Below are 20770 nucleotides of genomic sequence, written 5' to 3'. Positions count from 1 at the left end.
TGCTTCGTTCCCCAGCCTGTCTGTGGTCACTGCTTCCTGCCTGGTGGCCTGTTCCTGGGCTCTGGTTTGTGGTGGGCTGGGGGAGCTCTGCCATGAGCCACGTGGGCTGGGGGGTCTGGGCACGGCCAGTGGCCGGCTACGACCCTCCTCCAGACTGGGCCCAGAGCAGCTGACGCAGAGGGCTTGTGGATGGGGCTGCGGGGAGCACCTTCGCCAGGGTTGGTGGTGGGAGCTGGAGCTGGATCATGGTCTGTGGCCGCAGGAGGATCTCAAGCCATCAGCTTCACCTCGACTGGGTAGTGGTCGCTGACTGCCAGGGCCTGGAGGAGGGCAAGAGGTGGGGAGTTGTAACGCAGGGGTTCAGCAAGCTCCTCGCTGTGCTGGTAGGGCTGGCAGGGCAGCTGTGATTGCCCTGCCAGAACCTTCTGCCTGCTGGAGGGGGATGCAATGTCCCCAACACTGAGACACTCAACACACAAGGCTCCAATTTTGACACCTCTCATGGAGAGATGCCCAGATGTGGCCTGGGGTGGGTGCTGGCAGGGAGTGCCTGCCCTCTGGGACCCCCGTGTCTCGCTCGGGAGCTATGTGCCAGCTATGGGTGGTTGAAGATTGTCTTGGATTGCCCCACACCCCTGGAATCCTGCCTGCGCCTGCCCATGAAAGGCCATGAAAATCCCCGTGCATCTCATCTCTTCCCCATGGGGACAGGCAATGACCCCAGATCCCCTCTCCTGTTTCCACTCATGTGAACCTCGTCACCCCGAGCTCCCCATTAGCTGGCTGCAGGCTGTCATGTCCTGTGAGGGGTGAATGGCTTACGCAGGGGCTGTGCTGGCATCCCAGCAGGCAGGCACTGGGCAGCGGCACAGGTGCTGCAGCCAGAGCCTGCTCGGGCTGCTGCTAGAGCTGCTTCAACTCTATTTTTGAGCTGATACTTAAATGCGGCAGCTATGTGGCTGCACCAGGCTGCCTAATCCTGAACAGATGTCGGCAGCCCCACAGCTGGTGCTGCTCTGGGCAGCTCAGCTTTGGTGCCTGTTTGAGCCCTGGGTTTGCAAGCCCAGCTCACCTCCTCCTGCTCCAGCTGGAAAGCGCGCTGGAAATTGTAGATGGCAGCTGAATTCGGCACGATGCTTCTCTTCAGCTTTGCACCGCACACCACGATCCTGCCAGGGAGATGTGGGCAGTGGGTACCACTCCTGCCCCCACGCTTGGCTGCTGGTGGTGTGGGATGGGCAGGGGGGTGCCGGGGACAGGGATGGCAGTGCCGTGGTGGTGCTCACCTGTCATAGGCACAGTCTGACTTCCCCACGGTGGTGTCAGTGCCATCGGGGAGCAGCCACTTGAAGATGTCGCTGGTGCGCAGGCGGATGGCTGACCAGTCGCTCGGCTGGACGTAGGCGCAGTCAGCGTTGAAGTCCCCCAGGAACATGATGTTCTGCGATGGGAAGATGGGGGGGACTTGTGGCGGCTGGGGAATGGGGCTGCTCCTGACACCAACCCTCCTGTGGGGGTCAGCCCTGGGTGCCAGGGCATCCCCTGTGGCAGGGGACAGGGCAGGAGCAGGGTCCCCATCCCACCACCCTTGCACCAGCCGTGCTCGCCTCAGAGTGGGGACCCAGTGTTGGTTGAACGGTCCCCAGGGCTCAGTGCCCACCCTCGGTGCCACCCCTGGTGCCGGTGGCACTCACATCAGTCCCCCACTTGCTGATGATGGCCAGGTAGACGTCGTAGAGCGCATCAATCTCAGCAACGGCATCGTGTGGAGCCGAGTGCAGTGGCACCAGCACAAACTCTTCCACCTCTGCCAGGGGAGAGGGACGTCAGCCTCACAGCCACCCCACGCCACCACCTTGGGGCCACTCATCCCCCTGCTTACTGGTGTGAGGTGCTGAGACCCTCAAGATGAACGGCTCCCGGCTGAAGACATCCTGGGGGTCCTCATATTGGTAGGTGTCCACCACGGACACAACGTCTGTCCTGTGGGATGAAAGGGATGGTGACCCTAGGTCTTGGCACAGCCCCTGTGTCCCCTCCATGGTGTTGGTGGCCCTGCAGTGCTGCAGGACAGGTGGCAGCACGCCGAGCCCCGTTACCTGTAGATGAAGAGGTACATCTCCTTGTAGTTGTCCCGTCCCAGGGGGCCGCTGATCTCGTAGTCATACGGGGATGTGGACATGCTGCAGAGATGCAAAGGCAAGACGGTGACATGGCTGGTACTGTCCTGGGGTGGCCTCAGCATAGCCAGGGGCTGGGCAGCCATGGGGTTGGCACCAGCTTGTCCTGCTCTGCTGTCCCCATGGGCCACTGTGCCCCAGCTACGGGGTGACACGGGCAGTAGTGGCTCCGAGCCACCCTGCTGTCCCTACCACCGTGGGGTGGCTCCTCGGGCATGGCCAGCTGCTGGCAGGACATGGGGCGGCTCCTGCCACCCCTTTCTCTGCAGGGACGCTCCCCAACTTCATTTGCAGCAAAGCTAAATTAGGTTAATGAGCAGCCCGGGGCCCCGCAGAGCCTGGCGTCACCCTCCCTGCCCTGGCTGCTTTGTGGCCATGCTGGAGGGGACACCAAAGGGGTGAGGACATGGGCTGGGTGTACCTGCTCAGGAGTACTCGCTGCCTTTCAACAAGGCAGTGGCAGCCTCCACCCAGCCCCAGCCTGTGCCCTTGCCCAAAATGGGGTCAGCACCCAGCTGGCGAAGGGGCTGCCGCCCTGCAGTGGCCAGTTTTAGCCCACCCCAGCAGCTCCTTTTCCTTCTGGGGTGCCTGAGCCTCTCGCTTCAGAGCATCATCTGCTGCTGGGTCCATCCTGGGGTCCCCCTGTCACTCACGGGGTCTTGGGGTGCAGGGGGCTGCCTGCCCCTGCCCCCTTCATTCCCCATCTCACCTCTGCCTTGTCCTGTTGGATTTTGGAGACAGAGCTTGCCAGTGCTGTTTCCATCCTGTGTGCTCTGGTGGGATTGTAGGTTTTGGAGGGGTTTTGTGCCACTTGTGTCCCTCTCCCCCTCCCTGGATTATTCCTGGTGGCTTTTTCAGTGCCTGCTCAAAGCTTCAGCCCCAGCAATTTTCTCCTATTCCCCTTTCCAAAAACAAACCCTCTGACAATGGACTAATTTTTTGCCTTTTGCTGCTCAGGCGGCTTGGCTTTCCCTGCTAATACTGGCGTCTCAGCCCAGGCGCTCTCGGCCCCAGCCCCGCTTGTACCTGTTGAGCTGCTCCATGAGCTCAGTGACAGCGCTGAGGTCGGAGTCGCGCACCTCCTGCACCAACACCACATCGTAGCGGGACAGGATCTGCGAGGCCAACAGGGATGGTGATGGTGAGTGGGTGCCTGCCACCAGCTCAGGTCACTCTCTCCCACCCTTTTCCCGGCCGGTCACCCTGACACGGTGCTGGGTGCAGCACCACAGGGACTCACATGTCCCTTGGTGCTGGGGCAGATGTCCCCACAGAGGGCTCAGAGGGACTGCACGGTGTGCCTGGTGCCCCACCTTGGTCCCCACCAAGCCTTCATCCACTCAGGACATTCCCAGCACTGGGATGCCATCCCATCCCCATCCCCGTCCCCATGTGTCCCTGGCACAGGAGCCACATTTCGTGTCTGCCCTAGCACACAGCCTATCCCTGCATGGCACGGCTGCACTCACGCTGACGATGATGCCTGCCACTCCCTCGTTGGACATCTTGGTGTCACCGAACGCCTGGATGTTGAAGGCACCGATGCGCAAGGTGGCGGTGGCTGGGCACGGGAGAGCCACAGTCAGCAGGAACAGTGCCAGTGCCATGGTCGCCATCCTGCCAGGAGGGATGCTGAGCCGCAGGGATGCAGTGATGGGAGCCGAACTTGGAAAACTGCTTTGGATTTGGGGACAGAGCAAAAAAACCCATGTAGGTCCTTCTTAAGTCCTGGTGTGCAACAGTGTGCCATGGTGGGCACTGCCCGGAGCAGCCTGCGGAGCTGGTACGGGCTGTCTCCTGGCTTGCCAGTCCCAGGGGAATATAAATCCCGTCCTGCCATGGTGAATCCGCCCGGTAGTGCCTCTTCCAGCCCCTGGGATTGCCCAGCTCCACTCCCCGCCAGGATGCCTCCATCGCCCGCCAGCCCTAGCCACCGCCACCGGCACCCCAGGCTACTCCGTGTCCTTAAACTTGATTGCAGTCTGTGCTGTTGGGGTAAGGGAGTGACTCCTCATCCCAGCTCGTCCCAGCTCATCCCAGTCCCTTGTGGTTCGCAGCTGAAGGTGCTGAGCCCAGATCCATCCTTACCTTGCCGAGTGCGCAGCACTTCTGCCCTCCCGGCAGCAGGATGGGCGGCTTTATTCCCGATGGAAGTGCCAGCAAAGCAGGATGAGTCGGCCACCCCGTGGGGTTTTTGGCATGGCTTTGGGCTCCTTCCTACATTGTGAAACCAAAAACCCACGGGGCGGCAGGGTGGGGCCAGCATAGCTGCTCCTGTGCTGACGCGGTGAAGTGCGGCCAGGGAGGCACGGTGAAGTGCGGCCGGGAGGCACGGTGGTGCTGGGGCATCCCAGCAGGGCTGGGTGGGTGCATGGGACTCGAGGTGTGGCAGCTGGGGTGGCCCCCCGGGTCGCAACACGGGGCACAGCGGCCAGGCAGGTGGTGAAGGGCGATGGCCTTAACGTGGGTGATTCAGACGGTGTAATTAGAGGGGAGGGAAGGAAATGGTGGGGTGTCTGGGTCAGGCAGGTTGAGCACCACCAGCCTTGGCAAGAGGGGGCAGCTGCAAACCCCTGCAGCAGCCCCAGCAGTCACCCAGAACAGCCCCACTTGTGCCCCAAAGCAGCCCCAGTTGTCACCTTAAAGCAGCCCCACTGGTGACCCAAATCAGCCCCACTGATGACCCAAAGCAGCCCCAGCAGAGCTGGCATCTCCCGCGCCTGCACATGGCATCACCCTGGCACATGGCATCACCCCAGCCGGGGGAGTGGGCGGCTTTGCCGGGGTGCCGGCAGCGGGGCGGCCAGGGAGGCAATGGCTGCTCATGCTGGGGCTTGCCAGGCTCGCGTGTGCGCCGCCAGGTTTTGCATCCTCGCACCCAGTCACAGGATGAGTCCGGTGTCCCTCAGCACCATGATGGCACCGAAATCCCCCCAGGAGGCACCGAATCCCCCAGGAGCTGACTCACGTCCCCTGTCTCCCCCCACCCTCACCATCAGCGCCCTGTCAGCTGCCCTGCAGCCAGGCGGGCGCCAGCAGGTTGTGGCCCTGCAAACCGGTGGAAGAGCATCCTACAACCCAGCAAGGGGGGCCAAATCCTGCCTGGATCCTCCCAGGCCCTGCCCAGTGTCCCTGCTTTTGCTGCCAGCAGAGGGGAGCAGTGGTTGCCACCCCGTGGGTCCAGGTCTCTCGATGGTGGGAGGGGAACCCCAGCCCTGGTGGGGCTGCCCCTGGCAGGGGGATGGGGGGGCTCAGGTGTGGGGGTGGTGGGGTGGGGGCTGAAGGGACCTCCGTCCAGAGCTGCAAGGGCTGGAACAGGCTTATTTTTTAATGGAAGCAGAGAGCATCCCATTCCCCCAAGACCCCAAAGAGCAGCTCCTTGCAGAGACAGTGGGCAGCTTGGCTGGTACTGGTGGTGCGTGAGCTCCCACGAGGGATGCAGGTGCGTGCTGGGGCATCCTGGTAGCCGCCAGCACGGGGATGGGCTCAGCGGGCTTTCAGGGTCACCTCCACTGGGAAATGGTCGCTGACGGCCAAAGCCTAGGTGCAGGGGGGAAAGCAGAGAGGCAGCTGAGCTCATCTGGACCCACCACGACTCTCGTGGCTGGCTGGGATCCAAATGCCCCACTCCAACCCCAAAATTTAGAGCGTATCCCAAATTGCTCAGGCTGGAGGGTAGCATCGGTGCAGGGGTTGGGGCCAGGCCACCCTTGGGCACACCCTGGGGAACAGAGAGCCCACCCGCACTCCCAGGAGATGTGGTGGGTTGGATCCCAGTGCCAGTGGGCTCACGTGCCCCGGCCCCTCACTCACATCCTTGTTCTGGAGGTGGAAAGTCTTCTGGAAATTGTTGATGGTGGCGGAGCCAGGCTCGATGTCCTGGCGCAGCACGGTTCCACAGGCGATAATGCTGCTGGGGCATCGTAGGGGTGTTAGCACCCGCCAGCCCCCTCACACCAGCCCCCACACCTCACCACGGCACCCACCGGTCATAGGCACAGTCGGTGGTGGTGGTGACAGTGGTGTCAGCACTGTCGGGGATGAGCCACTCGCAGGCCTCCAAGGAGCACAAGCGGATGGATGGCCACTGGGCGCTGGTCACGTAGGAGCAGTCGGCATTGAAGTCACCCAGGAGGAGGATGTTCTGTGGGGCAGTGCGCTGTGTCCCTGCCCACAGACCTTATGGGGCACCAAGGGCTCCCTAAAATCTTAAGGGGCAGCAAGAAACCCCTTCTGGGGCTCCCCAGCACAGTGGGACAAGCCCCCAGTAAAGACAGCAGAGCCACCCAACAAATCCCTGCCCGGACATTGCCAGTGTGGCACCCAATCCAATGGGTATGAGAGGTCTCCCATGGGACACATCCATCCCAGGACAGCTGCCAGGATGTGCGGTGGCCGTTCCCTAGCCCACCCAGCTACCCCGGAGAGGAGCCAAGCTACCCGCCGCCGCTTACGTTAGTTGCCCACTTGTTGACAACATCGGTGTAGACGTCGTAGAGCGCGTTGATCTCATCCGCCGCGCTGCTGGGCTTGGCATGCAGGGGCACCATCACAAACTCCTCCACCTCTGCCAGACAGGCGGCTGTCAGCCCCTGGCTTAGGTGCAGCACCCAGGAAGGGAAAGGGAACCCCAGGGGACACCCCTGGGCCAAGCCCCAGCTATCAGCCAGGAAAAACATGCTGAAGGGAAAAAGTGCGTTGGCTTTTTGTGGTCTGCCTGTCCTCCAGGCTGGAATTTCCAGTGGGGAGCTGCATCCCTCCATGCGTGGTTTGGGGTTTGCTGCTTGTTTCCTATCAGTTTTTCCAAGCTGCCATGGTTTTGGGAAGGAGACAGGGGTGGGAGAGCAACGGGAGAGTGTGTGTGCCTTGGGGAGCTTCTCGGGAGGTGGAGGTGATGGCATGAGGTAGGGATGGCACAAGGTGGGAGATGGGAGGTGATGAGAGATGGCAGGCGACGGGAGATGGCACATGATGGGGGATGGCACGTGATGGGAGATGGTACGTGATGGGAGATGGTACGTGATGGGAGATAGCATGTGATGGGAGATGACATGGAACTGGAGGAAGTAGATGATGGGTAGCAGGTGATGGGATGTGGGACACAATGGGAAACAGCTGGAGACATGATACGGCATGCAACTGGAGAGAGCACGATGGGAGATGACAGGCAATGAGAAATGGGAGATGGTGGGAAATGGCACATGGTGGGAAACAGTAGGCAGTGCTGGCCATGCTGGACAGGTACCCAGGACCCCTGGGCACCCATGGGTGGGAGAAGGCCCCACAGCAGTGAAGGACCCCAGTGGAGCACCTGAGCTGGGCTCCAGGGTGCAACCCCCCCACCTGGCAGGCACAGCTCCAGGCTCAACCCCACACAGAGGGTAACCCGTGCCAGATCCGGGCAGCCCCCAATGCTGTCTCTGCTCACGTGTGGTGGGTGAGGAGAACTTCACAATGAAGGGCTCCCTGCTGAAGGTATCAGTCCCACAGGGCTCGCAGCCATCATCGTAGTAGTAGCTTCCCAGCACAGAGACCATATCCGACCTGAGGGAGCAGAGCAGGGCAGCCCCCAGCACCGCTCCTGCTGCAGCCAGGGCCCCCAAAGGTACCCACCACCCTTTGGGAGCTGCAGGGGGGGACAGCGGGTGACACAAGGGATGCTGGGTCCTGGCGTCATCCCTTACCTGAAGATGAAGACATACTGCTCCTTGTAGCTGGTCCGACCCAAGGGCATGCTGTCCAAAAAGCTGTATGGGTGTGGGGATGCACTGGGAGCGAGATGCGGAGAGGGTGAGAGGAGGCTGCTGGTGTCCCCCAGCACCCATCGGGCTCTCTCTGGCAAGGCAGAGGTGCCCCAGCACAGCAAGACACCAGCTGGGATCTGTCCTGACATCCCATGTGCAGACACCTCCCGCCCTGCGCCATCGGGGTCACCTGTTGAGCTGGTCTATGAGCTTCTTCACAGCACTCAGGTCGGTGTCCTGGACCTCCTGCACCACGGTGATGTCATACCCCAACAGGATCTGGGGGGACAAGCTCAGAGCTGCTCACCCCTGGCTGGGAGCTGCTCGTGGAGGCACCCGTGGGTGCCTGGGCTGGGCTGTGAAAGCTCCCAGGCTGGAAACAGGGGCAGGTAGCAGGGACCCAAGAGCCCAGAGAGGGAGCTCCTCTGCTGATGCCAGTGTTCTCTGTCTTGAAAGAACCCTGAGGTGACACAGTGACCTCTAACACCCATCTGCCTACCACCCACCATCCCAGCAGCTCCTCGCTTGCGGGCTGCTCTACGTGAGGAACCTGGGCAGCACCGAGCATCACCCATTCTTCGCTGAGGACCGGGAAGAGTGGAGATGGACCGAGGTTGGAGATGGAGATGGGGGGAAGAGCAGATTTGTGGATGGATGGAGGCAGGGATGAATGAATGGAGGTGTGGGTGGATGGAGTCATGGATGGATGGACGGACAGATGGATGGGTGGATGGATGGGGGCATAGGTAGATGAATGGGGGTGTGTGGACAGGTGGATTGATGGGTGGGTGGATGCACAGATGGACACATGGATGGACAGATGCCTGAAGAAAACTAGTGTCTGACTGCCCCAAGCTGGCTGCATCCCAGAGACCAGAGAGTGGCCAGGACTGCTCCTCTTCCCCAGCACTCACAGAGACGATGATATCTGCGATAGTCTGGTTGGACATCTTGCTGTCCCCAAACACCCTGATGTTGAAGGCGCTGATCTTCAGCGTGGCAGCCATGTGTAGCAGGAGAGCTGCAACAAGCAGCGACAGCACCAGCTTCGAGGCCACCATCCTGCATGAGTGGGGCAGGGATGGGCTCAGCACCCCTGGCTGGGAGAGGAATTTGGCACAGATGACGAGGGTGACTAGGGTATTATTCCCACTGGCCGAACTTGTTTTCCTAGGAGGCATCCGTTTTCCAGCAAACTACCAAGACCCAGGGATGGTGCACTACCCTCCAGCCATCCAGCTCCTGCCTCATGCGAGGCCTCATCCTGCCTGTCCCCCCTGGAGGGAGGGACGCCAGACCACCTGTGAGGTTGGAGTGGATAATTCACTGGCAAAAGAGCAAATGCCATTTCATGGTAATGCAGAACAGTCACTTCCTCATTCACTGCACTCAGCCCAGACACCTCCCCTGACCCAGGGCAGGCAGCAGCAGCCGGGGACACCGAGGTCCTTGGCTTGTGCCTCTCCCATCCCTTCTTGGGTCTGTGCCAGAGACCCAAAGGAGCCTACAGCTGCCGTGCTGGGACAGAGCAAGGGATGGATCCCCCCCCAGCACCCCTTCCCACCTCCTTCCCTGCCTGGACCATCCTCACCTGGCATATCCTGCCCCCCCCTCTCCCCCAGCATTGCCCCTGCCCCATCCTCACCCACGCTGGATTCTCCCGGGACCCCCATCGAGGCAGCACAGCAGCTCATGGGGAAAGGCATTTGGGAAGTATTTCCCGTGGCGCTCAGCTCCCTGGGGTTATATTTCACCAGCGGATGGGATCCGAGCCCTTCCCAAGCCCAGGCACCCTGAGCACCTGGCGCCGGTGGGAGCCCTGATAAGACGGGCTGAGAGGACTGGCAAACACCCCGGCTTTTGGCACATGCGAAGCCTGGCCCGAGGAAGCGCTTGCTGCCCCCAGGCCTGCTTTTTCTTCTGGGGCAGCTGCTCTAGTTAAATCCTCACCTTTACCCACTTGCACCCTTGCTATGACGGCAAACGCTACCATCCGTAATGCTGCAGTCTCTCCAGTTGGTAACACAGCGATTCGGTAATGCCACCATTTGGTAACGCTATGATTTGGTCACACCACAAACTGCCCAAAGCCCCGCAAATCCTCCCCGCTCCCAGGGGCACAGCAGCCTCTGCAGCCTCCCCAGTAGAGGCACACATAGAGGACTGTATCCACTTCGGGCAATGCCTTGAGCTGTGCCCAGGCTCAGTCCCAGCAGAGAGTTTCGGCAAAATTAAGCCAAGCTGGAGAAGGTGACATTGGAGAGGTGAGGTCCCGGGGCGAGGGAGGAGAGGGGAGTGGGACATACCTTTGGTGTTGTCCAAGGTCTCTGGAAGGGGAAGGAGCTGCACCTGCATTTATGGGGAGGGATGTGCTCACCTTGCCAAGTGGTCACCCAGCCAAGGAGCGTACGAGGCCGCAGGCTCCATATGGCATTTTTCACGGAAATAAAGGTCTGCTCAGTGAAAAAAACAACCCTTTCAAACAGTGCCAATACCTCCTGACACAGGTAAGGCCAAGAATGTGCTGGAATCGATAAAAACACCGACAAGAGATCTGTGAGGTGTAAGTGAATCCCAGAGACCACTGGTGGGGAATGGCAGCTCCCCAATACGGGGCGTGGGCACCTCTCACTCATCACCAGCTCCAATTTCTCTTAAAAAGTGTTTATTTCGCCAACACCAACCATTCCCATCCACCACCCCACATTTCCAAGACGCCGGTTTCAGGCGAGCGTGCCAGGGCCAGCGGGAGCCCGGCGCTGAGGGCTGGGGGCAGCCGGCACGTGCCGGCGTCACCCCGCCAGCTCCGGTCTTCGGGTGCGGAGCCGAGCTGGGAGCCCCCAAAACCGACGGGTCCCTGCCGTGGTGCCCGTCCCCCAGACCCTCCTCAGGAGGTCCCCTGGGGCAGGCCCCATCCCCGGGGGGGACTGCCGGCCCCCCCCCCCCCCGCATGCTCCCACAGTTCGCCCGGGCCCTGCCCCAGCGGCCTTGGCCGATGATGTCCCGGTGTTTCCTCAGCCTCCAAAAGCAGCTACCGCCTTTCCCAGCAGGGCCGGGCCGGGCCGGGCGCCTGCAGTGCGCGGTGCTCCTCAGGGGCTGGGGGGGGGGCCCTGCCGGCACCCCCCCCGCCCCTCCCCGGGGCCAAGCACTCCCTCAGAGCAGAGCCAGGGCCTGCACCCCGCTCCCCACAGTGGGATCAGGGCTGGGCCGAGACACCCCCCTCCCAGCAGGGCTGCGGCTCCCCAGGGCCGGGCCCCCCCCAACAAGGGCCGAGACCCCCCCCGGGCCCGCCCCAGGGCTCAGCGCCTCCCCCCCCGCCGCTGCGGGCGGGGTCGCCAGGGGGCACTGCCGGCGCCGGGCGCGTGTGCCCCTTTTTGTCCGGCGCGGGCCGCCGTAGCGCCCGTCGGCTCCGCGCCTCCGCCGCTGTGGGAGGCCGCGCCGCGCCGAGCGGGGCCGGGCCGGGCCGGGCCGGGCTGGGCTGGGCTGGGCTGCGGGGGGGGGGGGACGGCGGCGGAGAGAAGGGGAAGGGGGTCCGTTCCCGGTGGGGTCGAAGCCATGAGCGACATTCGGCACTCGCTGCTGCGGCGGGACGCGCTGAGCGCCGCCAAGGAGGTGCTGTACCACCTGGACATCTACTTCAGCAGCCAGCTGCAGAGCGCTCCGCTGCCCCTCGTCGACAAGGGCCCCGCCGAGCTCCTGGAGGAGTTCCTCTTCCAGGTCCCCAAGGAGCGCGGCGCTCCGCCCAAGGTGGGCCCCGACCGTCGGCCGGTTGCGGGGCGAGGCCCTGAGAGTCCGAACAGGTTCCCCGGGGGCTGGTGGAGGCCAAGGCCCGGGGGGGAGCAGGGCAGGCCCTGGGGGCTGACGACGTGAGGCCGGGCGGCGCCCTGGGAGGCCGGACGCAGCCCCAGGGAGTGGCTATAGAGGCCGAGGCCCCAAGAGCTCAGGACGGGATCCCTGGGGGGCTGCTGCTGGAGGCTGAGGCCTCAGCAGGACAGGATGAGGTCCCTGGGGGGCTGGTGACCGAGAGTTTTTTTGGTGGGGAGGGGGCTGGCTGGCAAGAACCCGATGGACTGGCCAGGACTCTGGGAGACCACACAGGGCCCCGGAGAGGTGTGGTGGGCTTCTGGGGCCTGCTCACAGCCTGACAGTGCTGCGGCTGGGCCCTTACGAGGGGCTGGGTGTGGGATGGAGCTGGGATGGGGCCCTCCCAGAGAGCAGCGAGCAGAAACCACAGCTGCTGGTGAATGTCAGGGTTCATGGGCCTGGGGCCCGGTGGGCTGCTGTGCCCAGCTGTGAACGCCCCAGCTGCCCAGCAGCACCCTCAGTGCTATTATTTGCAGAGGGAGGAAACACTTTTCACCCCAGTATTGCTATCTGTTTCATCTTTTAGTTCATGGGCGGCACTTGGAGGTGCAGCACGCACCAGTCTTGGTATCCAGGTATTCAAATACAACCTAGGGCTTGTCATTGTAACTAGGTAAATGCAGTGGTAGTTCAGGAAACTTGAATATGTGTGCTGTGCCTAAAGATTGAGTTCCTAACACCTGAGGGAAGCTCAGCCTTTACTGTTCCTGTCTTTTCACCAAAGCAGCTCTTGGTTCTTCAAGAGCCCCAGTGTATTTTGCAGCTTTGCTTTTGTTTTCTTTCAGAGATTGAATTCACTTCAGGAACTTCAGCTCCTTGAGATCATGTGCAATTATTTCCAAGAGCAAACCAAGGATTCAGTCCGGCAGATCATTTTCTCGTCTCTCTTCAGCCCTCAAGGAAACAAAGCAGATGACAGCAGGATGGCTTTACTAGGAAAACTGGTTTCTATGGCAGTGGCTGTGTGCAGGGTTCCTGTTCTGGAGTGTGCTGCCTTCTGGTTGCAGGTACAGCTTCTGTGCAGGCAGGGCAGTCTCGGGGAAGGAGTGAGGGAGTGTGCCACAATGGGTAGTGGCTGAACTGAGGCAGTGTCACCTAACGGTTGGTGACAGCCAGTTGCAGTCAGTGGCAAGTTTCAGCTGATACAACAGCTGGCTGCTGCAGCTGTGTTCACCCCATGTCTGTGCTCGTGTCCATTCCCTTGCTCCAGCATAAAGGTAGAGCTTTTGCCAATCCATTTATGTGGTGCACTGGCAGAAGAAAACCTGTTTGGGTTTTGGTTTGGTTTTGGTTTTTTTTTTACTGTGGGTGAAAGTTTTATTGATTTTTTTTTTTCTCTTTTTTTCACCCAACCAACCCCAGCATGTCAGAAGGGATCAGTGGAGGGTTTGACCAACGCAGGGAACAAAATCAGGGCAGTTCATGGTCACATTGCCCAAAGAAGCCGGCTCTGGAGTTTGGGAATTAAACTGTCCCTCATGTACAATTTTGCGCATGGCAGAAGCAGCAAACCTCTCTCTTGAGATTTGGGTGCAAAATAACTGTGTCTGGTATTCATATCCATGAATGCAGTATGTCAGGGATCTTCTATATCTCCTTCTTTCCTATTGAGATTCCCCACTGTAGACCTTGGGAAGTGCATCTTTGTTCCTGCTGCGTCTGCAGCATGTGCAGAAGTCATCTGCTTTACAGAATGGGAAGAGCAGAAAGCCTGTGCTGGGAGGAAAGGGTGGGAGAAGGCAGACCGATACTGTTTCTGTGGGGTCCCCCTTTTCCCATCTGGTGAGCCTTGGTAAAGGAGGAGGGGATGTAACCTAGATAGCAGAAGAAGGTGTAGTTTTTTGCAGATTGCAGCTCTTAAGCGACATGACAATTGCACAGAATTTTTTCCATGTTAAAAATGTCAAGTGTAACTGATTGGTTACTGAACCTGTTGTTCTGGTACTGAACTAGATGAACTACAGAACTATGTTGCTGAAGTAGTAAAAAAAAAATCTCCATCTAAGTCAAAATATTGATGTAAAAGGTTTTAATTTTAAACTACAGATATTGTAAATGTGAAATATCACCATCTATTTTAATATTGTGAAATAGTAATTTTATTTCTGTCTGAGTGGATCTTTGATATGCAGATTGAGAGAGAAAGCACACTTTAATTTTGGGAAAGTGGAAACACAAATGTTGAAACAGCAAAGTGGCATAGTGTTTAGGCAATGTAAACTTTAAAGTTGGCTCTGTAGAACTTCCTGTGACTGGGTTTAATCTGCTTTTCCTTGTGTGCTGTCCTCCACCCCTCCAGCGAACCCCTGCTGTGTATTGCGTCAGGCTAGCCCGAGCCTTGGTCGATGACTACTGCAACTTGGTGCCAGGGTCCATCCAGACCCTGAAGCAGATATTCAGTGCCAGTCCTCGCTTCTGCTGCCAGTTTATTACATCCGTCACGGCTCTCTATGACCTCTCTTCAGGTAAGTGTTTCCAAGCTGTGTCATTCGAAGTAATAGGTGCAGTATAATGCAACACAAATTAACCATTGCAAGTGAATTAACTGCTGAAATTCTAAAGATGCTTATTACCATGTAATTCTTGCCAGAAGCAGCTCAGGGGTGTGGCTGTTGCCTCATCTGTCACTGGGGTGAGAATAAAAATAACCACTCTGGCTGAAGGGAGAGTCTTTACTGCAGAAGCAGCCAGGTAACGCCTGACACATTGGTAACTTCCTCCACAGAGGGCAAAGGACACGGGGACCTTATTGATTGAGCAGCTTTAGGAGTGAAAACTGATCTGTCTGGGCTGGACAGTTGGACCTCCATATTGTGTGTCACCTACCCAGCAGATGGACTCAGGGCTGTCTGTCAGTCTGATCCCTTCCAAAAAGGGGAGAAACACAAATTCTGAATGTTGGCAAGCTGCAGCAGGATTTCTGTTGAGCAGTGATGAGAAACGCAATCAACAGCGTACCTCCAACATGCTCTTTAAGTGTATGTGTGACCAGCTAGTGATATGACCTGTCCCAGGTTGTTGTTGCTCAGACACTAGAAACGTGTAGGTGTCTAAGATAAGGTTGATTTACCTTTACTCGGCTAGAGAGGCAGAGAGCTCGTGGTAGACTAGGGAACAACCACACTAAATACCAACATCACATATAATCCAAAAAAACAAATACTATTTGTTATCAATAAAGGAAATGTTCTGCATGGTCTTCTCCAGATAAGCAGCTTGGCATTAGTGAGAGAGAGGTGCAGGCTTAGACTTTTTTTTTTTTTTTTTTTTAAGTATTTGGTAGAGCTCATAGCATATTCTTCCTCAGTATTTTATATCTGTTTTGTGCAACCACTTGGAAGTTCATCCAACTAATGAAAAGACATGTCAGAAAGGAAATAACATGAGTTATAGGAAGATCTGTAACTGGGCAGTCTCTACCATGTCCTGAGGACAGGAGCGAATCACACAAACAGCAGTATCTGTGATACTCGGAGCTTTCAGAAAAGCTAGAAACTGGAAAATACCAATTCTATATGCAGTGCACATTAGTAATTTGGTAGTCCAGACGATTCGTCCTATAAGTCATTTCAGGTACAAAAGACCTGACTGGATAGTTCTGTGCTGAGCCCTGTATTGACACTGTACACAACTCACAACAAAAGTACGTTGCTCAATCCAGTAGCCTGCCCCTGTGAGGGGATGATGTGTGTGAGCAGCTCAGAACACCTGGCATTTGTTTTCAAGAGTGAACATTAGAATTTGTTGTGCTGCATGTTTGCCAAGCCTTTGAAGAACTAGTTTTACAAGGTCAGGTCAGAGGACGGCCTGGTGTACGCCTGGGAAGATGTGGCTGAAGACAGTCACGAGTATGTGTATGGAATGTTTTTATCTTTAAGTGTTCTGAGGACTGGCAAACATCCTAGCTGAGCCAGATATGCACTCCTGTGTTAGTAATATTGACTGTATGCCGTTAGTTCTTTCCAGATCCTTGTTGAAACATATATATGTTTGATTCTTTTGTGAAATAAACGGAATCTTGTACAGATAGCTTGAGCACTTAGTTCAGTCGCTGCAATGATGCACGATTACTGTGAAGTCAATGTTTCTCTTGTCTGTGACCATCTTTCACTTCTTACTTGAAGCTTTACAGAATCTTATAATCCTTTATGTCTCATGTGATCGTGTTGTTGCATTAAGTTTTTCCACAAGACATGCTTGTTTAAGTGAGCCTTAAAGGAAATGAATGATTGAGGTGAAGAGAAAGAAGTGCCAACAAGTTTTTCCTGTTCCCCTGCCGATTGTACCTCCTGTGGCAAGGGATAAATGGAGACTGAACTTAGAGAAAAAAAGAGCAGGTGATGGGTGGGAGAGAAAAAAAATTACAAGCTTTGCTGGGAAAGGGGATAAATGTTCACATTTGGTGGTGTCTTCAGAATAGGTGGAGAAGGTGAAGTTGACAGGAATATGGTTGTGTCTTCCCTGGGGCAAATAAGCATCTACCTTTGGCGTCTTGAAAAAAAACAGCAGAGTTGGCGAGGTTCTGAAATTGTAATTGTGACAGTGCAGGAGGGATATGTGTGAGATTAATTAAACACTACTGTCCTGTGCTTCAGTGCAAGGCTCAGCTTACCCAGCAATAACTTTCTTATCTTCAGATGACCTCATCCCTCCTTCGGATCTGCTTGAGCTGATTGTTTCCTGGATCTTTGAAGACCCCCGCTTGATCCTCATCACGTTTCTAAACACTCCTATTGCAGCCAACCTGCCAATAGGGTTTTTAGAGCTCACCCCACTGACTGGACTGATCCGTTGGTGTGTGAAGGCCCCCTTGGCTTATAAAAGGAAGAAGAAAGCCTCTCTCTCAAATGGACACCCCCCCAGCAAAATTGCCAAGGACTCGACTTCAGGAGAAGACAGAGATTGCCATCAGCTATATTCAAAACTGCATCTAAGTGTCCTGCAGGTTCTTATGATGCTTCAGGGGCATTTAACGGAGAAGAACCTTTATGGGCGCCTGGGCCTAGTACCCTTTGATCACGTGGTTCCGCTTGTTGAGGAAATTAACAGACTATCTGATGAACTCAATCCCCTCAATGCATCCAAAGAGATTGAACTGGCTCTAGACAGACTGGCTCAGGCTTTGCAAGTGGCCATGGCATCAGGAGCACTCCTGTGCACTAGAGGTAAGTTGTTGGTGGAGCTGGCAGAGACCCTGGCATGGGATTCTTTTCATCCAGTGTGTGGATGTTGTATGAGGGAGTTTTGGGATGGCGAGAGTAAAGATCAGTGTGTTCACAGCAGAAGTAGTAGTTTGCCACTCTTAGGAAGCGATAGTGCAGGAAATAGTTCAGGAAAAATAACTGGATGGGAAGTAAGAAAGGAGAGATCGTCGATGCAGGTGACTGGTGCGTTGCTTTGCAGAACTGCAGAATTGATGTTCAACCTTGCAGTGTGCACAAGGGGGTTATATGTGGTGTCCAGCACAGGGACATATTTGCCCCTCTCAGAATTTCTTGTAACTATTTAAAAAGCACTGTTTAATTGTGCTTCAATTTGACCTCTCTGAGTTTGCCTGCTGGAGGAGAGTCCATGAAGCAGATAAACCCGTGGGATGGGTGTGCTAGACAAGGAATTTGAAAAGCAAACAAAAACTCCTCATCTGGAATTTCTGGGCCTTCAGCTCTCCTGTAACGAGACCCCATTACAGTGTGTAAGGTTTCAGTTAAACTTAGTAAGGAAGCCTGCTAATGTGGCTTTTGTCTGCCTTTCCTGTCTCCAAAACCAGTTCTTTTGGAAAGACCTGCAGAGATGAAAAAGGGAAGTGCCTCAACACAGCGCAGGTCCAGCCAGCCAGCCAGTTTTCTTGATACATTCTCTTGGAAACAGGCGATTTTTAGTGTGACCAGAAGGCTTAAAGCTCCCCAATAGCCAGGACAGTTAGTGCAGATCCCAGCTGCAGAGAGCTGCCTCTGCCTAAGCAGGTGCCTGAGGCTTTTGCTCTGGCTGAACCAGTGCTGCTTCTCAAATCTCAATGTTTTTCCTTCTAATTTTTTATAAAGTAGCTCTGGGTGTAATAAGAACAAGCAGAAAAGTGGAGGTTTTTTGAGTTGATGGCTTATTTCAGCTGTGTTTTTTCTTAGCTGTTTACCTGGTACATTCTGAGTGCTTGCTCTTACTGTAGAAGTAGAAGGTAATCCAGTATAAGCAGCTGCTGAAATACCAGTTATTTCAGTGTTTTGGGAGCACGGTTATCTACAAAGGCAGGAGTTTGTTCTCAGGCTGTTCCTGAAAGGACTGTAGCAACAGGCTATGTTGTTAAATACCTTGGTTCTAGCTATTCTGCTTTAGCAGAAGTTTGGAGATGGTAAAAAAGGTGCAATTTCTAGTTGATAGACCTCAGCAAAAAAAACCTCAACCCTTTCTTTACACTAGCACTGTTTAAAAAGTCCCAAACCAATACAAAACAGGTATTGCATAAGCTTTGACCCGATGCCTTTCTCACCATAAATGCCACATTCAGTGGGCAGAGTCATACCCTGTATTTCCTGTGTCTGTCTTCTTGTTAGTATATTGGTATTGCAAATTCTATACTAAGGTTTGGTCTGCCTTGAAATGAAGCTGCATTTCCTATATGGCAGCATAGGTTAAATGTCAAACATACAATAAAGCGTCTGGTGTGGAAAGTTGAGGTAATGACTAGTGAGATGGAGAAACATTTTCTCTCCTGTGGAAGTTTTTGGCCTGAGAATGGGATTCTGGATCTGTTGATGACTGGAGCTTTTTCAGTAATCCTCCTGGAAGGGAGAGTGGAGAGGAAAGTTGCTCTAATTTCTGCTCTACCCTTATTGTTACGTCTTCTGTCCTCTTTCAGATGACTTAAGAACTGTGTGCTCCAGGCTACCGCATAACAAGTAAGAGACCTTTCTACAGCTGTGTTCATTTTGGTGCATATTCCAAGACACGCACTTGAGGGCTGCTGAGACAAAATCTCTAAAAATTTGTGTTTACTTTGTGGAAGTCAGCCTTTACTCACACACAGTTTAGTGCCAGGCTAAAGGTGCTGGCTACTTCTTCCCTTGCAAGCTGGACTTTCGACTGAAGGAGACTTCAGTGACTCCCACCATGTAGGTGATCTTGTCTGGCTTGTGTTAGAACAAATGCACAGAAAGGGAAAATGAAATTACAGCATGGAACCTGCCCCAGAGTTATCTTATCCCCAACTCCCCACTTGTTTTACCTGACCCTAAGCTGAACTGCACTTTGCTTCTTGCTGCTTTGGAAAGAGCAACCAAGTTTTTAAAAAAAACAAAAAAAAAAGGGGGGGGGGGGGGAGGAAAAAAAAAGTCTTCTGGAAGCTGTAAAGAGCATAATTGAATCACTGTCCTCTTGCCTCTCAGCAGTGCTGTGTGTTGGTTATGAATTGTCCTTGGAGCCAGGCCCTTGTGGGCTGGGCATAGCTGTGACAAAAGCCTTCTCTAAATAATCCTCATGCTTGTCTCAATTTCTCTCCACAGCCTGCTCCAGCTGGTGATTTCAGGTCCAGTACAGCAACCGAGCCATGGCACTCTGCCACCAGGATTTTATCCTCATATCCATACTCCTCCTCTGGGCTACCCCGCGCATGCTGCGCACCCTGCGCTACCGGCTCACCCAGCGCTCCCGGCTCACCCTGTACAAACATTTATACCAGGAATGACATTCCCATACCGACCTATTCGCTAAAATGCTAAGACTGTAGAGTGTACCCAGTTTCCTTTAGTTTGAGGAAGCCTTGCAGATGAAACCAAACATCTTGGGAACCACATTTTCCTCTTTGGTGTAAGGCTGAGCAACGCCCGCGTGAGGGATCAGCCCTTCAGCAGTGGTGAAGACACAGATGGGTAGACTGCAGTCAGTTTGGATGTGGGATGTGGATACTAAGGCAGATCATAGGGACAAAAGGAGGGGGTGGGAAGAGGCAACAGAAACTCCAAACTTCTGCAGTGTGTGTGGGAATTTTTTTAATCCACATTGTTTCATATAATCCCCAAGGGCATGATATTTCTCAATCATGTGTTTTTCTGTTTATGGCGCGGTGAGCCCAGCTAGTCTTGCTCCAGGAGGTCCAGCAGGAAAGGGGTGAGATTTTTTCAAGCTAGTCCACTCCAGCCTGCTGGTTTCTTTGTAAATGTTTGTATCTATAGCTACAGAGTATGTGTACACTGTATATTTTTGGAACACAAATGTTTGTTTCAGAAGCACAAGGTAGAGTAAAGCAGCACTTCCTATTAAAGGAAACAATTTAAGAAGCATAAAATAATTCTGGTGCTTTATCTTTCAAACAGCGATTAGAAGGTCCAACTTGTTAAGGCCTATGCTAAGGAGGGAACAAAATCCCTTTGTCCCCATCATCCTCCATCCAGGCTCGGGAAATGCCCTCTTTACACACTTCAACCAGCGATTCATGAAACTTTGGGCTGAGATCTGGTGCATTTCATTAATGCTTGCTAGAAAACTGGCCAGCAGCCAGCTGTGGCATGCTGGCCAGCTCTGAGCGAGGCGCAGGCAGGTGTAGAAGCACCTGGAGAAGGGTGGCAGAACTCGCTGCTGTTAGTGCCACACCAAAATGCCCCATCCAGCCTGATTAGTTGAGCTCTTCTCTGTCGTCATGCTGTGATCCTCTGAGCCCTCTCTGCTGGGTGAAAAAGCAAGAAAGAAGGGTCCTTTCTACACATAGGTGACTATTCCAAAGACCTCCGCTGCTGTTGTCCTCATTAGAGGAGATGTGGTGGCTGTGGTTACCTATTTGCACGCTGGCTGCAAAAATGGGAGAGATTAGATGGAAGCTGTGAAAATCTGATTTGGATGAAACAACTGAGAAGGAAACTTGTGTTTGCCCTTCTCTGGCAAAGGAAGCTAAGCAACAATAATATTGTAATAATATGCTTTAACTTTTGGTCAGCCCTGAAGTGGTCAGGCAGCTGGACCAGACGATCATTGTAGGTCCCTTCCAACTGAAAT

The 20770-nt window shown here is 55.2% G+C and overlaps 2 protein-coding genes across 2 annotated transcripts; one reads left to right on the top strand and one right to left on the bottom strand.

Moving 5' to 3' along the window:
• Positions 1 to 3: 3 nt before the first annotated feature.
• Positions 4 to 9090, bottom strand: DNASE1 (deoxyribonuclease 1). Its single transcript, XM_069809326.1, is given in 14 exon segments — positions 4 to 320; positions 1073 to 1169; positions 1287 to 1441; positions 1695 to 1983; positions 2100 to 2183; positions 3207 to 3295; positions 3650 to 3854; positions 5881 to 6090; positions 6167 to 6324; positions 6635 to 6747; positions 7609 to 7724; positions 7865 to 7948; positions 8115 to 8203; positions 8839 to 9090. Coding segments are annotated over 14 exon segments (1887 nt in total). The 5' UTR covers positions 8986 to 9090; the 3' UTR covers positions 4 to 269.
• A 2330-nt stretch (positions 9091 to 11420) lies between these two features.
• INTS15 (integrator complex subunit 15) lies at positions 11421 to 20069 on the top strand. Its single transcript, XM_069809792.1, has 6 exons — positions 11421 to 11671; positions 12574 to 12795; positions 14088 to 14253; positions 16426 to 16953; positions 18642 to 18681; positions 19285 to 20069. The coding sequence occupies exons 1-6, from the start codon at positions 11480 to 11482 to the stop codon at positions 19490 to 19492; spliced, it is 1356 nt and encodes a 451-aa protein (XP_069665893.1). The 5' UTR covers positions 11421 to 11479; the 3' UTR covers positions 19493 to 20069.
• Positions 20070 to 20770: the final 701 nt, after the last annotated feature.

The sequence above is a fragment of the Haliaeetus albicilla genome, chromosome 22, assembly GCF_947461875.1.
Source record: "Haliaeetus albicilla chromosome 22, bHalAlb1.1, whole genome shotgun sequence".
In the NCBI taxonomy this organism is placed as follows: domain Eukaryota; kingdom Metazoa; phylum Chordata; class Aves; order Accipitriformes; family Accipitridae; genus Haliaeetus; species Haliaeetus albicilla.
The sequence above is the reverse complement of the archived record's forward strand: the minus strand, read 5'-3'. Positions and strand labels throughout refer to the sequence as shown.

Excerpts from the sequence above, each read along its gene's own strand:
- INTS15 (XM_069809792.1), top strand. The coding sequence starts at position 11,480 with ATGAGCGACATTCGGCACTCGCTGCTGCGGCGGGACGCGCTGAGCGCC. Across the intron at positions 11,672-12,573 it reads AGCGCGGCGCTCCGCCCAAG|AGATTGAATTCACTTCAGGA; the intron begins GTGGGCCCCGAC and ends GTTTTCTTTCAG. Across the intron at positions 18,682-19,284 it reads TCCAGGCTACCGCATAACAA|CCTGCTCCAGCTGGTGATTT; the intron begins GTAAGAGACCTT and ends TTCTCTCCACAG.